The 20,174-nt window shown below is 39.8% G+C and overlaps 1 protein-coding gene across 6 annotated transcripts in view; it reads right to left on the reverse strand.

The window, feature by feature from the left end:
• TTC39C (tetratricopeptide repeat domain 39C) overlaps nt 1–20,174 on the reverse strand; it is a 140,632-nt gene that overhangs the window by 31,440 nt on the left and 89,018 nt on the right. For all 6 annotated transcript variants that reach the window (XM_065533987.2, XM_005587019.5, XM_074022715.1 and 3 more), the window contains one exon: nt 19,005–19,173. In XM_065533987.2, coding sequence (XP_065390059.1) covers nt 19,005–19,173 — 169 coding nt within the window. The remainder of the gene's footprint in view (nt 1–19,004; nt 19,174–20,174) is intronic.

Raw genomic sequence — 20,174 nt, forward strand, 5'->3', positions numbered from 1 at the left:
GAATGACACTCTCTGTAAAGGGTGTTCAATGGGGAAGAGGCTATGTGGATTTTTTTTTTTTTTTTTTTTTTTTTTTTTTTTGACAGAGTCTCTCTCTGTCGCCAGGCTGGAGTGCAGTGGCACCATCTCAACTCACTGCAACTTCTGCTTACTGGGTTCAAGGGATTCTCCTGCCTCAGCTTCCTGAGTTTTAGTAGAGACGGGGTTTCACCATATTGGCCAGGATAGTCTCGATCTCTTGACCTAGTGATATGCCTGCCTTGGCCTCCCAAAGTGCTGGGATTACAGGCATGAGCCACAGTGCTCAGCCAATTTTTTAAAATGAAGAATTAAAGCCAAGTTGTAAAAAGCAGAAATAATCCCAGGGAGTTAGTTTTGAAGATTTTATTGAGATATATAGTGAGTTTTGAAGCTTTATTGAGATATAATTCACAAACCAGAAAATGCATCCTTTTCAAGTATAAAATTAAGTGGCTTTTAAAATATATTCACAGAACCACAACATTTGAAAGCTGGAAGAGATCTCACAAATTACCTAGCCGACTGCTTCCCAAAGTACGTTCTACTGAAGCTTTTAGTCTCACAGGCTACAGTATAAACAGGAATTTTCCTGGTCAGAAAAACTGGTTAAACATGGCATTAACTGCATACTCTCATCTTCCCCTTGGAGAATCACAGTGCAAAACTAAAGCCTGGGAGAAGTCCCAGGATATTCCAATTAACCCGACACAGAACCTCTTTTCACGGGACATGTACTAACAGACCATCAATCAGTGAGCTGGGGCCAGTGCTTCAGAAAACCCTGACTTATTCCAACCACCTAACATCCAGGTGAATAAAAAGAACACCAGAGAAGGCCCACCGGCTTGAGGTCTCTGAGCTCCTTCAGACTGCCTGACGTGAAAGCAACATCGGGAAATAATTGTTGCTGTTTATGGCAGAGCCAAAACTAGAAACCAGATTCACAGACTTCTAGTCCAATGTTCTCTCTACAATGCCACACACTAAAAGCTGAAGCTGGGAAGCCTTATGTCAATAAATCCCCTCCACTCTGGCCGCAGCCCTAAGGACAGTCACACTGCAGTGCTACTGTCCTTCCAGCCAACGACTCGGCACTCACTCCAAGCCTTGTGCTGCACACGCCTCCGGGGTCACCTCACTGAACCCTAACAGCTAAACTGCGCCAAGGTACTACTGGGGTCCCCATCTCACTGAGGAGGGAAGCAAGGCTTAAAGAGGTGAAGGATCTTGTCCGAGGTCACTCAGCAAGAGTGGAGGGGCCAGGATTCATCCCAGCAGTGGCCTCCAGGGGTAAGCTCTAAACCCCGGGTTTCTGCCAGGCAGAGGACAAAGGCCACAGACTCAGAGTAGGCCTCCTGTGAAGTTTACTAAAGGACGTAAGATGAATTATAATCATAATCAGATAATTAAGACACATCACAATGAACATTTAATAAAATCTTCAGCCTCCCTAAACACTCTCAAGTAAAACAGATAAAGAAATTTAGGCCAAATTTCCATTTAGGGAATAAGATCAAATCCCTAATCCCACAACACCAATATCAAACTATTCGAATACAACAAATGTGTTATGATAAACTATTAAGAAAAACTATAAAACAAGCTAAGTTAAGGGAAACTAGAAACAATGGAAATTTAAAAATGAGTTGATAAAAAAATCAATCTCTCTCTCTCTCAAAACCAATATGATAATCCAAAAGCTTAATCATAAAATTAAGAAAACACAAATTAGTCTAATAAAATAATACCACGTTTTTACAGATCTGAAACTAGTGTTCAGTTACATGTTTGGAAAGAAAACTATAACATAAAACTAAAATGGATATAAGTAAATATATAGTAACATTATAGAAAGAAATAGGGGAAGTTATTAAAAAACTGATTTCAAAAGGGAATTTCATAACAGTAAGTTACATGAGAATTCCTTCCAACGTTTAATGGCAGTTTAATTACTGTAAGTGATTTGTTTCTCCAAAATGTAAGAAAGAGATGGTTTTAGTCAAATCATTAAAAACAAATCAGGTTTATTCCTAAAGCCTAGTAAAAACAAGTCCCAGAAATATTTATATTCACATTTAAATATGTATACATATTAATTGCTAAGTTACATATATAAGTTATATATTATATATAACATTGTTATGGATTGAATGCTTCTGCCTCACAAAACTGATACATGAAATCCTAACCCTCACTGGAACTGTATTAGGAGGTGGGAGTTTTGTGAGGTAATCAGGTCATGAGGGTGAAGCCCTCATGAATGCAATTTGTGACCTCATAAAAGAGACCCCTGAGAGCTCTCTAGCCCCTTTCCACCATCTGAGGACACAGTAAGAAGCCATCATCTATGAACCAGGACATGGTCCTCACTAGACACCCAATCTTCTGGCACTGTGATCTCATACCTGCCAGCCTCCAGAACTGTGAGAAATAAGTGTTCTTTTAGTCACCCAATCTATGGTACTCTTTTATAGTAGCCCAAACTAAGACCTATATATATATATACACACACACACACACATTTCTGTAACTTAGCAAATAAAAGCAGTGGGATATACTAGAAAAAACACTGGATTAAAAAAAGAAAGCAGCACTTTGGGAGGCCGAGATCGGCAGATCATGAGGTCAGGAGATCGAGACTATCCTGGCTAACACGGTGAAACCCTGTCTCTACTAAAAATACAAAAATTAGCCAGGCGCGGTGGCGGGCGCCTGTAGTCCCAGCTACTCGGGAGGCTGAGGCAGGAGAATGGTGTGAACCCGGGAGGCGGAGCTTGCAGTGAGTGGAGATGGCGCCACTGCACTCCAGCCTGGGCGACAGAGCAAGACTCCGTCTCAAAAAAAAAAAAAAGTACAGGCTGGGTGCAGTGACTCATGCCTGTAATCCCAGCACTTTGGGAGGCCAAGGCAGGAGGATCACTTGAGATCAGGAGTTGAAGATCAGCCTGGCCAACATGGTGAAACCCCATCTCTACTAAGAATACAAAAATTAGCCAGGTGTGCTGTTGGGTTACTCAGCTGTAATGCCAGCTACTCAGGAGGCTGAGGCAGGAGAATTGCTTGAACCAGGAGGCAGAGTTTGCAAAGAGCCAAGATTGCACCACTGCACTCCAGCCTGGGTGACAAAGCGAAACTCCATCTAAAAAGAGAAGAAAAAGAGATGAAGAGAAAAGAAAAAAGAAAGGGAGGGAGGGAGGAAAAGAAAGCAAGCAAGCAGGAGACAGACAGATGGAAAGGGGAGGGGAGAGGAAGTGAGAGGGGAGGGGAGGGGAGGGGAGGAGAGGGGAGAAAAGGAAAGGAAAGGGGAGAAAAGAAAGGAAGGAAGGAAGGAGGGAAGGAAAGAAGAGAGAGAAAGAAGGGAGGGAAGGAGGGAAAGGAAGGAAAGGAAAGAAAGAAAGCCTGAATTCTAGGTCTTCCTTAATCCTAAAATAACCATGCACACTTTCACAAAGTACTTACTCATCTGGACCCCTGCTTGCTATATATAAGAAAGGACAGACATATGCAAAAATTTTATAGTCAAAATGGGAGAAATAAAAGGTAACATGACTAAATGAAGATATATCCTCAGTGACTAAGAAATATTATAAACATAGTAAAATTTAAATTTCCCCATAATACAGAGAACCTGAGAAACTGAGAGTTATGCATGTATGTAAGAGAACAAGTGGATAAAAAATAATATAACATATATTTTAAAGGCAATAATGATGTTGTTTTATTTAAGGCATATGCAGGGTCTTCAAAATGGTCATATATGATATTATATATTATAATATCATATATTGTATTATATTATAATGTGCATTATAATAAAACTATGCATGAATTTCAAATTTTTTTACCCCAAAATAAGCCCATACTAACTTGTTATAACATGTCTGAGCAGGATCTACTTTGAGGCACTAAGAAGTATAAGACATCAATTTGAAAAGAGTCCCTATCAGACCAACATAAATTCTGCATTTAAATGGAAGCAAGAACAAACATAAAACTTATGGTGAGGCTTGGGTGAAAGAATGGTGAAATCACTGACACTTTACAAAAAGTTTATGGGAATAATTCCCCAAACTTTTTGAAGTCCCCTTATCACAATTATCAAAGCTATATAATATTCATTTAAAAATAAAAAGTATAAAGATAAAATATAAAAAGTAAAAAAAAATATTTTATCTATTTCAAGAATTTGATTCAATGACAGGAAGAGAAAATACCCTCGAATCAAAAGTGCATCCCTGATTTACAGAAGGGATCAGAATCAGCAGTTTGCAAACGGATAACTAAGTTTATGAAGGGGCCAAGATGATGTTGAAGATGAAGCCCAAAGTGGCAGGCCATCTACATAGATTTGCAAAGAAAATATTAATCTTGTTCATGCCCTAATTGAAGGGGACTACATAAATAATAGCCAACACCATAGACATCTCAATTGGTTCGGCTTACACCATTCTGACCAAAAAAGCTGAGCAAACTTTCATTTGATGGGTGCCAAAACCACTGCACCCAGATCAGCTGCAGACATGGGCACAGTTGGTTTTCAATCGAAATTGTAAACAAGTGGGATCAAGATCCTTAAGCGTCTCTTCAAGGAATCGTAATAGGAGATGAAACATGGATTTACCACTACAATCCTGCAGACCAAGCACAATCTAAGCAATGGCTACAAAGAGGTGGGAGTGGCCTAGTCACAGCAAAGAAAGCAAGAGCAAAGGGGATGGCAACAGTTTTTTTGGGATGCTCAAGGCATTTTGCTTGTTGATTTTCTGGGCATGGGGACAAAGAACGATAACATCTGCTATTTATGAGATTGTCTTAAGGAAGTTAGCCAAAGATTTAGCAGCAAAACACCCAGGAAAGCTTCACCAGAGAGTCCTCCACTGTGACAATGTTCCTGCCCATTCCTCTCATCAAACAAGGCCAATTTTGTGAGAGTTTCCTTGGGAATCATTAGGCATTCACCTTACGGTCCTGATTTGGCTCCCTCTGACTTCTTTTTGTTTTCTAATTTTAAAGGGCACCGATTTTTCTTCAGTTAATTATGTAAAAAAGACCGCACTGTAAAAAAGACTGCACTGACATGGTTAAATTCCCAAGACCCATAGTTCTTTAAGGATAGACTAAATGGTTGGTACCATCACTTACAAAAGAGTCTGGAACTTGATAGAGCTTATGTTAATAAAGTTTGTGGTTTATAATTTTATCTTTTAATTCTACTTGTCAATGTACTTTTTTAAGTCCCCTTATCACAATTATCAAAGCTATATAATATTCATTTAAAAATAAAAAGTATAAAGATAAAACACAAAAAGTAAAAAAAAAAAGATTTTATCTATTTTAAGAATTTGATTCAATGACAGGAAGAGAAAATATCCTCGAATCAAAAGCACATCCCTGATTTACAGAAGGGATCAGAATAAAACCGTATGTATATCTCACATGCAAAGAGGCATGAAAATACAGTAAGATAGTTTTTAAATATCCATTTACAATTTAAAAACAGAATAGTCTATAAATCTTATTTTGGGACGGAAGATAAATTTCATTTCTGGAGAAGTGAGTCTATCATTATAACAACAATGTGTACAGGTCTGAATGTTCGAAGTTCCCACGATTAAAGGCAACATTAGTTCTCACAATGAAAGTAATATAATAGATGGAAAATATAATTAACTTCACTAATATTTATATTAAACATTTAGAATTTGGACAAACATATAAGAAATACAGGCATACCTCATTTTATTGCACTTCACAGATACTGCCTTTTTTCTTCAACAAATAGAAGGTGTGTGGCAACCCTGCATCGAGTAAGTCCATTGGCATCATTTTTCCAACAGTATGAGCTCACTTTGTGTCTCTGTGTCACGTTTTGGTAATTCTCCCAATACTTCAAATTCTTCATGACTGCTATATTTGTTATGGTGATCTATGATCAGTGACCTTTGATGTTACTATTTTAATTGTTTTGGAGCACCACAAACCGTGCTCACGTAAGACAACAAACTTAATTGATAAATGTTGTGTGTGATCTGGCTGCTCCACTAACCAGCCATTCCCCCTTCTCTCTCCCTCTCCTTGGGCCCCCCATTCCATGAGATACATTAATTGAGGTTGATTAATAACCCTACAATGGCCTCTAAGTGTTCAAGTGAAAGAAAGAATTGCAAGTCTCTCACTTTAAATCAAAAGCTAGAAATCATTAAGCTTAATGAGGAAGCCATGTTGAAGCTGAGAAAGGCTAGAAGTTAGGTGCCTTATGCCAGTTAGCCAAGTTGTGAATGCAAAGGAAAAGTTTTTTGTTTGTTTATTTGTTTGTTTTTGAGGCAGAGTTTCACTCTTGTCGCCCAGGCTGGAGTGCAATGGTGCGATCTTGGCTGACTGCAACCTCTGCCTCCCAGGTTCAATCAATTCTCCTGCCTCAGCCTCCCAAGTAGCTGGGGTTACAGGTATGTGCCGCCACCCCGCCCAGCTAATTTTTGTATTTTTAGTAGAGATGGGGTTTCACCATGTTAGCCAGGCTGGTCTTGAACTCCTGATCTCAGGTGATCTGCTGGCCTCAGCCTCCCAAAGAGCTGGGATTACAAGCGTGAGCCACTGCACCCAGTCGAAAACTTCGTGAAAGACATTAAAAGTGCTATTCCAGGGAACACACGAATGGTAAGAAAGCAAACCAGCCTTATTGCTGATACGAATAAAGTTTTAGTGGTCTGGATAGAAGATCAAACCAGCCACAACATTCCTTTAAACCAAAGCCTCATCCAGAGCAAGATCCCAGCTCTCTTCAATTCTTTGAAGGCTGACAGAGGTGAGGAAGCTGCAGAAGAAAAGCCCAAGATTAGCCGAGGTTGGTTCATGAGGTTTAAGGAAAGAAGCCGTCTCCATAACGTAAAAGCGCAAGGTGAAGCAGCCAAGTGCTGATGGAGAAGCCACAGCAAGAAAACCAGAAGATCTAGCTAAGATCACTGATGAAGGCGGCTATACTAAACAACCAATTTTCAGTGAAGACAAAAGAGCCTTCTATTGGAAGAAGATGCCATCTAGAATTTTCATAGCTTGAGAAGTCAATGCTTGGCTTCAAAGCTTCAAAGGACAGGGTAGCTCTCTTCCGAGGGGCGAATTCAGCTGGTGACATTAGGTTGAAGACAATGCTCACTTAACATTTTGAAAATCAGAGGGCCCTTCACAATTAGGCTAAATCTACTCTTCCTCTTCCTGTGCTCTATAAATGGAAAAAGAAAGCCTGAACGACAGCACATCTGTTTACAACATGGTTTACTGAGTATTTTAAGCACACTGTCGGGACATACTTCTCAGAAGAAAAAAAAAAAAGAGATTCTTTTCAAAGCGTTACTGCTTATTGACAATGTACCTGGTCACCCAAGAGCTCTAATGGAAATGTACAATGAGATTTACTGTTGCTTTCATGTCTGTTAACACAACATCCATTCTGCAGCTCATGGAACAAGGAGTAATTCTGACTTTCAAGTCTTATTATTTAAGAAATACATTTGATAAGGCTATAGCTGCCACAGACATGGCTTCCTCTGATGGTTCTGAGCAAAGTAAATTGAAAACCCTCTGGAAAAGATTTACCACTGTAAATGCCATTAAGAACATGGATTCATAGAAGGAGGTCAAAATAACATTAATGGGAGTTTGGAAGAACTTAATTCCAACCCTCCTAGATGTCTTTGAGAGGTTCAAGACTTCAGTGGAGGAAGGAACAGCCAATGTGGTAGAAATAGCAAGAAAACTAGAATCAGAAGTGGAGCCTGAAGATGGGACTGACTTGCAATCGCAGGACAAAACATGAAGAGATGGGAGGGGCTTATGAGGAGTGAGCGCAGAAAATGGTTTCTTGTGATGGAATCTCCTCCTGCTGAAGATGCTGTGAACCCTGCTGAAATGACAACAGAAGACTTAAAACATCACATAGGCTTAGTTGATAAGGTAGATGTAAGGTTTGAAAGGATTGATTTAATTCTGAAAGAAGTCCTACTGTGAGTAAAATGCTATCAAACAGCATCACATTCTACAGAGAAATCATTTGAGAAAGGAAGAGTCAATCGGCGGGTAAACTTCACTGTTGCCTTACTTCAAGAAATTGCCACAGCCACCCCCACCTTCAGCAACCACCACCCTGATCAGCCAGTAGCCATCAACATCTAGGCAACACCCTCCACCAGCCAAAACATTACGACTTGCTGAAGGCTCAGATGATTGATAGCATTTTTTAGCAATAAAGTTTTTTTTTTTTTAATTAAGGTATACACGTATTTTTAGACATAATGCTATTGCACACTTAAGAGACTACAGTACAATGTAAACTTAACTTTTATATGCACTGGGAAACCCAAAAATTCATGGGACTCACTTTATTGTGATATTTGCTTTAGTGCAGTGGTCTAGAACCAAACCCGCAGTGTCTCTGATGTATGCCTGTGTATCTTAGTTGAAAGTCATCAAACTTGGTTTAATCAACAACTTACATCTGAAGAAAAAGAGATTGTATAAAATCATACAGAAAATGCACACTCTCAATACTTTCCTTTTTTTTTTTTTTTTTTTTTTTTGAGATGGAGTCTCGCTCTGTCGCCCAGGCTGGAGTGCCGGGGTGCGATCTCGGCTCACTGCAAGCCCCGCCTCCCGGGTTCACGCCATTCTCCTGCCTCAGCCTGTCGGGTAGCTGGGACTACAGGCGCCCGCCGCCACCACGCCCGGCTAATTTTTTGTATTTTTAGTAGAAACGGGGTTTCACTGTGTTAGCCAGGATAGTCTCGATATCCTGACCTCGTGATCTGCCTGCCTAGGCCTCCCAAAGTGCTGGGATTACAAGCGTGAGCCACCGCACCTGGCCAATACTTTTATAAAACATCTTTATTGAGATAAAATTCAAATACCATAAAATTCACCCACTTAAAGTGTACAATTTAATAAGCCTTTAGACTATTCATAGAGTAATATTATAGTTATGCAACTACTACTTCAATCTAAGTTTAAAAAATATATATTTTTGAAACAGGGTCTCGGGTCTTCACGGCTCGCTACAGGCTCAACATCCTGGGCTCAGATGATCCTCCCACCTCAGCCTTCCAAATAGCTGGGACTACAGGTGTGCGTCCAGCTAATTTTTTGTAGAAATGGGGTTTCACCACAATGCCAGGCTTGTCTCAAACTTCTGGGCTCAACTGGTCCACCCACCTCAGCCTCCCAAAGTGCTGACGTTACAGGTGTGAGCCACTGTGCTCGGCCTAAAATATTTTCATCCCCCCAAAAGAAACTATGTACCATGTAGCCATCAGCAGTCACTCCCTACCATTCCTTCACCTACCTCCACACTGAAGCAAGCAATAATCTATTTTCTGCCTTTGTAGATGTACCCGTCCTAAAGATGTCATATAAATGGAATCATACAGCATAAGGTCTTCGTTACTGGTTTTTTTCACATAACATGTTTTCAAGGTTCATCCATGCTGTGGTATGTATCTGTACTTAATTCCTTTCTATTGCTGAGTAATATTCCACTGTATGAATATATCACATATTGTTTATCCATCATCAGTTGATAGACATCTGAGCTGTTGCCACTTTTTGGCTATTATGGATAATAATATGGAGTGGGGTTTTTATTTCTCTTGTGTATATTCCTAGGAGTGAAATTGCTGTTTCATATAGTTTGACATTTTGAGGAACTGTTGAACTGGGTCCAGAGCAGTCGCACCATTTCACATTCCCACTGGCAATGTATGAGGGTTCCAATCACTCTGCACCCTGCCCACACTTGTTATTGGCTGTCTCATCTACTGTAGTTAGCTTGGTGGGTGTGAAACAGTATCTTACTTGGTTTTGATTTGTTTCCTTAGTGATTTATGATACTGCCTATCTTCCTTGGAGAAATGTTTCTTCAGATCCACTGTCCATTTTTAAATTGGCTTGTCTTTTTATTATTGAGTTGTAACAGTTCTTTACATATTCAGAATACAAGTCCCTTAACAGATGTATAACTTGCAAATATTTTCTCCCATTCTGTGGGTTGTCTTTTCACTTTCTTGATTGTATTTTTACAGCACAAATATTTCATTTTGATGTAGTTCAATTTATTTATTTTTTTGTTGCTGTGCTTTTAGTGTCATGTCTAGGAAACCAAGGCCTAACCCAAGGGTTCTATAGTTTTAGATCTTACATTTAGGTCTATGATCCACTTTGAGTTAATTTTCATGTATAGTATAAGGGTCCAACTTCATTGTTTTGCATTTGTGAACATTCAGTCGTCCCAGCACATGGTCTGGCTTTGTCACCCAGGCTGGAGTGCAGTGGCATGATCTCGGATTACTGCAACCTCCACCTCCCAGGCTCAAGCCATCCTACCACCTCAGCCTCCCGAGTAGCTGGAACTACAGATATGCACTACCATGCCTGGCTAATTTTTATATTTTTTGTAGAGACGGGGTTTCACCATGTTGCCCAGGATGGTCTCAAACTCGTGAGCTCAAGCAATCTGCCTGCCCTGGCCTCCCAAAGTGCTGGGATTATAGGCATTGAGCTACATGCCTGGCTGAAAAGACTATTCTTTGCCCACTGATGTGTCTTGATGTCCTTGTCAAAAGTAAATTGATCATAAGGCTAGGCGTGGTGGCTTATACCTGTAATCCCAGCACTTTGGGAGGCTGAGGTGGACAGAGCACCTGAGGTCAGGAGTTTGAAAACAGCCTGGCCAACGTGGTGAAACCCTGCCTCCGCCAAAAATACAAAAATTAGCCAGGTATGGTGGCGCACACCTGTAGTCTCAGCTACTTGGGAGGCTGAGGCATGAGAATCACTTGAACCTACGAGGTGGAGGTTGCAGTAAGCCAAGATCACACCACTGCACTCCAGCCTGGGTGACAGAGCAAGACTCTGTCTCAAAAAAAAAAAAAAAGTAAATTAATCATAAATGTAATTCTCCCTGATCCATGTCTATTTTATGCTCGTACCACACTGTCTTGATCACTTTGTAGTAAGTTTTGAGAGTAGGAAGTGGAGTTTTCTTTTTCCACTTTCCATTTTTTCCTTCTTTTTCAATATTATTTTGGCTATTTTGGGTCCCTTGAGTTTAGGATCAGTTTGTTAATTTCTGGAAAAATATATATATACACACACACACACACATATATATATATGCTGTGATTGTGACAGACCCTGCATTCAATCTGTAGCTCAATTAGGAAAGTATTGTCATCTTAATGATACTGAGACTTATGATACAAAACATGGGGTATCTTTTCAGTAGTATTTTAAAAAATGTTAAACTACTTTAATTTGTATCATTATGGAAATAAAAATAAGCAAACGAAACTACAGGGTAGAGTACTGATTGCTGATACCATGCACAAAATAATGAATAATTATATTCTGGCCCCCTATTTCTTGAGAATGTCTCATCATGTAAGAGCTACACAGAGCTGTTCATAGTCCTTGCTTTTAACAATGCTACCACTGGAGCTATAATCTAATAAGGAACTAAAAACATATATACTGAAATATTTATTGCAGTACTTGCTATCACACTGAAATACTGGGGAACAACAGTCAAATATCCCAGCCACAATTTCCCAACGACAGGAAAACAGCAGATTATTAACACAAGGGAAATCTAAGTAGTCTGCCTGCCTATCAATTATTTATTTAAAAAACTATGTTAATACTTGTAAACATCAGATTTGTAAACAAAACGCAGAAAGTCTCATATGTATAAAGATTACAAAATAATTTTAAGTAAAATAGCTTAGAATGTAATTATCACTAGGTTACTTTTATGACGATTGCTTAACATCTTAAAATAATTATGTATGTGTTTTGAAATGAGAGGATCTCCTTGTCACCTGTAGCAAGCAGAAGGACACCCTACAGCAACCCACTTACTGACATGGAATTCAGCACTAATGCTGCTGAGTGGCAGAATCGGTTTAGCAATATTGCTATAAAGGTCACCTAGCAATAGATTATGCTTTTGCCTCCTACCCTTAGGACTAGCTAGGCAAGGGAAAGCTCATCCTCTTAGGCACACATAATAAGCTTAGGGATATAAATCAGTATTAACCTTCTACTTGCTTTTCAACCCAACAGATAGGTAGGGTTAAAAGGACAGCAAGTGTATTGGGGTTACTAACATCTTCTCATTTCCGTAAACAGTCATTAAGCCACACAATATGGATTTATCTCACTGGAAAGTGAGATACAAATACATCCTCCATCTCCTCTACACCAAATTAAATCAATCTCTCATTTTGTATACTTCTAAGAATAAACAGAAACCTTCTTTTTTGGTGCCTGAGCATTAACAGAGTCACGTAGGATGGAGGAAGAGAAGACTACAATTAACAGAACTTCAGGGAATTATTTCTCTTCCTGCATTGCCTTTTCCCTGATCCTATAAATAAAAACATTACATCATGCTGACAAGGCATGCTGTTCCAAATACAAGAGGCGGGCTTGCCCTTCAACAGATGCAAAGAAACACAGCCACCAAACAGCTCTGATAATGTCAACATACCCCAGAGACGGGGGACAGCACAGGCCCTTCTGCACTGGCCCTATTCTCCATGATCCCCCTGGGTCTCCCTGTTCCTTCCTCTATCTGATAAATAAATCACCGGAGAGGTCAACATCTACTCTCCTGTCCCTGTCACAATGATGAACTGATGGGCTAAAGAATCACAGAGACCTCCCACTTACTCTGGGGGTCACTGATGGAAAATGGAACTTTATCTTAATAAACATACAGAAAGAAAGCACTAAAGCCCACTTTAAAAAGGCACCTCTCACAGTTGATGGCACCCAAAGTCATGGACGGAGGTAAGGTCCAGAGACAGAACACAGGCACGCCGGGGACAGAAGTGTAAAGGAAGTCTTTCACGCAGAGCTTCACAGGGAATTGAAAATGAGGGGGAAGAACCTCCACCCTCTTAAAAGGAACTGGCAAACCAGAGCGACACGAATATGGCGACGTAAAGGTCAAGCATCAAAGCCGTCTCCACAGACACCGAGAGGGTTTGCAAAGCGCATCCTATCATTGTCCCTTTTGCAGCAGGAATGGAGCGAGGGAAGGGGAGGACACAACAGAGTGGTGGATGGGCAGAGAGGGTTGTGTCTCTTCAGAAAAAACAAACAAGGCAGCTTCAAATAGGAGAAAGATTATATAATGAGGCTCCCAGAGCAGGACCATAGCTACCTGATGACTTCAACGTGGCAGGATACCCTAGTCTATACTGAAATCCGAACTGTTCCATTCTTGACTCGCTACAGACGATGTCACCAATACATCTGGAGCTCACTTGGAGCCAAGAGGTGCAGATGAGGTGAAGACACCAATGTGATTTTTACCTATGTCTGTGTGTATGTTAACATCTATTTGCATGTATATGTATGTGACAAATATACACCCATACAAATATAAAAGATAAAGTTCATTTAATGTATTTACTTTTTTACTTCAATTAAATTTAATTCAGTTCTTTAAAATCCCATCTTTGAAATAAAAATGTGACTCTTAAGAAATGAAACTGATTATTTAGCCAGCACACTGGAATTTAAACAGCTGATGTGGACCCCTCCTTAGGAGATCATCTTCTTATTTCAATTATCAAGACATTTTTGCAACTTCTTCTTTGGAACTGACTTCAGAAACACATTTAGGTGCCACAAGAAAAGTAAATAGTCCTTGATAACCAATGTCATTTCTTAAAAAATAAATGACATAGAGCAATAGATTTTTCTACAAGTAGCCTCATCTATTCATTTGGCAAACATACATTGAGGGCCAGACCTGTGCTAGGCTCAGATTTCGATTTCCAAAAACCAAACCTAAGGTTTTAAAATGTCAGCATGCCGGATATTCACAATGTATGGCCTCAAGCTCAGGAGATAGTTTCAAAATAAAGGTCAGGAGTTCGAGACCAGCCTAGCCAACATGGTGAAACCCCGTCTCTACCAATAATACAAAAATTAGCCAGGCATGGTGGTGCACGCCTGTAATCCCAGCTACTCGGGAGGCTAAGGCAGGAGAATCACTTGAACCTAGGAGGCGGAGGTTGCAGTGAGCCAAGATTGCGCCACTGTACTCCAGCCTGGGTGACAGAGCAAGACTCTGTCTCAAAAAAAAAAAAAAAAACCGTTCTCAAAATATTTGCATAGGAACTTTGTTAGAATATGTTCATTAACTTTATAGAAAACTACTTTCATTTATTTGAATATCTGAACACTCATTTAGAGGTAAATAATATTAAAAATTAGTTACATTACTAGTCACACCATGTAAGGTATGTGTGTTACATTACTAGTCACACCATGTAAGGTATGTGTGTTACATTACTAGTCACACCATGTAAGGTTTATTTACAGAAAACCAAATCCTTACATGCCACATACAAAGTAGATTGTTAAAGCTGAAAGAGAAAAAAGTTGTGTAAATCTGTATTGCTTAAAGAAGAAAGGGCAGAGAGAACTGAAAATAGTTTATGAAAATATAGACTTGTCCCTAATATTATAAAAATAATCAAGAAAAATACTCATTAATTGCTTGTATCTTAATGGATATAACACTACCATAGGTTTAACTGAATGAAAATTAAGTGAATATTAATGGAAAATACAGAAAATCAAAATTATAACTACCAATTCACACTTGAAAATTGAGATTCCTAAATAACCCACTGGTCAGCCTCCTAAATGTTGTTTGCATTGTGGAAATTCAGGGATAAGTAAACAGCTGTATAGTACCTACATCTCCTATAGCTACACCCATACCCACTTTTGCCAATCACAGGCCTTGCTTTATTGACAGCTCTCAACACCAAACAAGTTCTTTTTCCCCAAAAGAAAAATAAAATGAAAATCTGATACCTGACTTCCCAGGCTTAAGCACTCAGTAGGAATAATAACCACCATCACACCATTACTTAGACAGCGTTTGCCACATGCTGGTACTGTATTCACACATTCATTCCCCTCAGCAATGCAGTAAGTCACATGAGAGGAGTCAAGAAAGACAGGATCAGTTGTAAGGACAACATGAGTGGGCAGAGAAGGTTCGAGGCGCGGTACTATAGACACGCAGCGGGGAGAAGCGGAGGCAACGAAACAAGGGAATTCTTTCTGCAGTTTGGCAAAGAGGATCCTGTGCTCACCAGCTGGGGTGTAAACGGACCTCACGACCACGGTGTAGCACTTCACTGTAACATCAACTGAGGCCATAACAGAAAACAGCGAAGTCACCACAACAAGGTTTATGCAAGTGGCATGACAGAAGCAGATCTGTGGAAGAAATCCTCCCATATTCACTCTACGGAGTCCCAAACAGTGAAGGGCAAAGTACGTAAAAAGCAAACAAAACTAAAAGAAAAAGTGTGCACTGAACAGGATTGGAAAATAATGAGTACAGAAGAATGAACACTTACAGGCACAGATTGAGCTGGTCACCCTGCATGTTAGCAAGCTTACGTAAAAGCAGCTGTTCAAATAATTTCACAGATTCTGAGTCACTGAAGAAACAAAGATGGTGTTACATGATGCGCCTGCCCTAAATTAGAGCCCCTAGACCATGTTCTGTGAGTACGTGTTGATAAAAAGAGCTCAGGGGGCCCTATTCCTAACCTAAATGCTCGCTGCAAAGAAAAAAAATTCTTTGTAAGCAAATTCATTGGAAGGAGTCATGTATGTTTCATAAACTGAGTCAGGGCCTTCGAGACCTTACAAAAAGCCTTTTGCAAGAGCTCTATCACAGCCTCCCTGGGCAGAGTTCCTCATCTGCAAATGAAGGATGACACTGTCATTTCTGACACCTTCCTACACATACCTGGGAAGATCAATGAAACACTGCTGTCCGGGCACCTTGAGGTTAATAACAACCATATTTCACGTTAGCCTTAAAATCTTTTCATCCTCTGGGCCTTTGGGAAGAGCCAAAGAGAAACACTCATCATATTTTGTCTGGCCCTAAAGCTACAGCTCACAAAGTAACAGTAGTCACAGATCTTGTGTGTTTTTTCTTAAAACTAAATACCAGTTAAGTAAGCAAGTCGCATAACTGTGAAGGAGTTCTAGCATCTACCTTCTGCACTCTGATCACAATTATCTACCCCCAAAAGACTACATATCTACTAAGAGCTATAATGTGGACTATGTACCTCCAAAAACCACATTTACAGGAATCCTTTGATGAAGCTGTGGCTTCCTTATTTCTAGAACCATCTTGACAACAAGGAACGACTGCTTATTTTCAGTTCACTCAATCCTTTATAGGAATTAGTGGTGGCACAAACTAAAACCATGTCAAAGTAAGATTTTTGGAAAAAAAAAGTTATTGGCTTAACCAAAAGGTAAGCAATTTTGTTTTAAAATGAAAAATTAACTCAAATGGCAAGCATAACAAAATATAAATTCTGGTTTTCACATTTCTGTTTAACAACTTCGAAACCCAATTTAGAACATTCGTTCATCAGCAGAATAAAGGGACAGAATTCTAACAAATGCCCAAAGCTAAGGTGCCTCACTGCCCTGCTGCACACAGTTTTAAACTTTAGGCTTCTAGATGGATCACTGAAGAGATGACTGATGTAAATCTTTGAATTCTACACTTTACTCATCAATGCACCAATTAGAAACAGTAGCCGGTCACCATGAATTTACTGTCCCCTTGTAATAAACATCTGTTAAACACTAAACCCAGCAAATCTCTGTTAAACACTAAACCCTGTATCATTGTGTTGAAAGCTACTCAGAACTTATGTCTGCCCTTTAAGAAATCTAAATCTAAGAAAGCACTCATCCTGAGGCCAGGCACAGTGGCTCACACCTATAATCTCAGCACTTTGGGAGGCCAAGGATGGAGGATCTCTTGAGCCCAGGAGTTTGAGACCAGACTGCCCAACATCGGGAGACTCCATCTCTAAAAATAAAAATTCAAAAATTAGCCAGGCATGGTGTCGCACACCAGTACTCCCAGCTACTTTGAAGGCTGAGGTCGGAGGATCGCTTAAGCCTGGAAGGTTGAGGCTGAGGCTGCAGTGAGCTATGACTGTGCCACTGCACTCCAGTCTGGGCAACCGAGTGAGACCCCATTTCAAAAAGGAAAAGGTAAAAAAAGAGTGAGAGAAAAAAGGGAGAAACACAACCCAAGGCTCACGAGCCTTAATGCAAAGAAAAACAATTTCAAGATAATGAGAAGAAAAACAATTTGGAGACAAGTTTAAATAATTCAGATGTTGGTGGGATTTCTGTACTATATCTCAATTTTATTTTATTTTATATATTTATTTCTGAGACGGAGTCTTGCTCTGTCACCCAGGCTGGAGTGCAGTGGCGCAATCTCGGCTCACTACAACTTCTGCCTCCCAGGTTCAAGTGATTCTTGTGTCTCAGCCTCCCAAGTAGCTGGGATTACAGGCATGCACCACCATGTCCAGCTAGTTTATTGTAATTTTAGTAGAGACAGGGTTTCACCATGTTGGCCAGGCTGGTCTCGAACTCCTGACCTCAGGTGATACACCTGCCTCAGCCTCCCAAAGTGCTGGGATTACAGGCATAAGCCACCGTGCCCAGCTTATACCTCAATTTTCAACTGCTAGTATAATCTCTAAAACACATCTTCCATATATAAAGCGCTTAGAAAATTGCTCTGCAAGGTCTTCAGATTTAAGGAGTCACTTTATGAAGGAGAAAAATGACTGGGAAAGTAATATACACTCCATTGCCTGCATCCCCACCCCAAAAATAACAAATCATTCCTGTGCCCATGAAAGCTTTTCTAGGCAAAAATCTTCAAAAGGACTCATGGGGGCTGATTTCTCAGAGTGCCTGGTTAACCTCAAACTGATTCACTTATCAGTTAAAACCTCAAACTGATTCACTGATAACTATTGGTAAGAATGTAGACGGAGCAGCTACTCTAACAGCTATCTTATTTCAAAGGTATGATTCATTTCTTATATTTTCATTTTTCCACAAATCCTCATAACCTCAAACAAGCAGATAAAAAGACATGCAGTGGCTCACGCCTGTAATCCCAGCACTTTGGGAGGCCGAGGCAGGCGGATCACAAGGTCAGGAGATCGAGACCATCCTGGTTAACTCGGTGAAACCCCGTCTCTACTAAAATTAGCCGGGCATGGTGACGGGTGCCTGTAGTCCCAGCTACTCGGGAGGCTGAGGCAGGAGAATGGCATAAACCGGGGAGGAGGAACTTGCTGTGAGCCGAGATCGCGCCACTGCGCTCTAGCCTGGGCGACAGAGTGAGACTCCGGCTCAAAAAAAAGACATGCAAAGGAGAAGCAGACTCCTCCAAAGGCCAGGGCATTTCTGGTTCTGGAGTGAGACAACCCGGGCCCACTCACTGGGTAAGCACAGGAAGTTACTTGAAGCCCTCTCCGATTCTTGTTTATTTCTTCTATAACATGCAGATGACAATTTTATACCTCTGTCACAGGGTTGTTCTGAGGATGAAATGGAAGAGCATGTGTAAAGCTCTTGACACAGTACTGAGCCAAATTAAGCATATGAAAATATGATAAAAGCTCCTAATATTTCAAAGCTTATGTTGCCCTGATATTTAAGGCAGTAACTTTTGTATAAGTCAATTGTTAGCCAAGATCAAAGTTTAGAAAGAGATTACTAGTAACTCAGAGAGGGAAAAAAATTGTATTTTGTGTTTTTCAACTAGCGATTAAATAATGCTCACATGCCTTAAGCTGGAAGTGCACCAATCTTGTGTCATTAGCAATGAGGAATCTTACCCCTATTTCGCCCACATCTTCCGAACAGAAGGTAACTGACTAACATCCTGGGTTCCTGGAAGAGTCTTCCCTAGAAATGATGCAAAGAAAGGCAAAAGAACAAAATGCTCCCGGGCCCTGTGACATTCTGGCTCATTTTGATACCAGTCCTCAAGTGAGAATCAGAGATTTGATCATCGGAGGCTTTATTTTAAAAAGATGAGGAAGGTACAGTACCTCTAGTCGTTGTATCCGTCCCTTGAAAAACATAAAGAGGGAAGAATTTGGATAAGCAGCTTCTTTTTTAAGGAGAATTTCCTTGGCTTCATCCAGGCCTGCCTTGTTATCACTGCCATCCAAGGCAAAAAACGGGCGGACTACAGTATGATACCAGAGCAGAGCTAATCTAGAGCAAGAGGGAGAGAAACGTTGAGCACATAACTTTTCTTATACCGTTTCCATTTTTCAAAAAACCAGTATGTGTTCTTCCAATACTACTCTTTCCAAAAAGCTTACTATGCAGTCTCTGAAGAAGTAAAATCAGAGACTTTCCCCATTTTAATGTTAATATTTGGAAAACTGCAACTTCAGCACAATATATAAATCACAAGACACCCTTCCCTCAGGGGAGAATAAAGTAACAGGAGCATTCAGTGTTTCTGAGCCTTCCAGATGGATCGCTGAAGAGATGGCTGACATAAATCTCTGAATTCTACACTTTACTCATCCATGTACCAATTAGAAAAGGTAACTGGTCACCATGAATTTACTGTTCCCTTGTAATAAAGGCTTTATTTATTTATTTATTTATTTTGGCAAAAGGAAAATGTTTTCTCTTGTGTTCACAAAACTTAGGGTATAAACCCAGAATCTAACTTTAAATATCATGTACAAATAAATAGATCAAAAGGAAAAAGAAAATTTTTTTAAAAGAATAAATTTAAATACAGAAACCACAGACACAAATTATGCTAAACTGGGTTAAAATCGGTGAGAGGATAAGACAAAGGGCTCTTTCTCTGGCCTTTGAAGATGCTCAATTTAAAAAACAAGCAAATTAATAAACTACTTCAGATCCCTTGCCCCAAACTCATTACTTAAAACAAAAATGGCCATGTTAAACTAGGTAAACAAAACAGTCATTGGGATTTGATTTAATAAACAGACAAAAATGTTTAACCAACATGTCAAATATTTTTATGTAAATGCATACTTATGGTGTGCTTATAAAATTTGGTTCTCTAATGGATCTCATACTAATTACATTATTAATTCTATTCATTTCTTTATCAGAGACAAGCATAAAATATTAAGATATAAACAGACAAATGATCACAAGTTAACAAACCTGTTAATTCACATTAATAAAGGACAACTGTGTAATTTAATGAGTTTAGGGAGGTATTT

This window comes from Macaca fascicularis, chromosome 18, assembly GCF_037993035.2.
Source record: "Macaca fascicularis isolate 582-1 chromosome 18, T2T-MFA8v1.1".
NCBI lineage: Eukaryota > Metazoa > Chordata > Mammalia > Primates > Cercopithecidae > Macaca > Macaca fascicularis.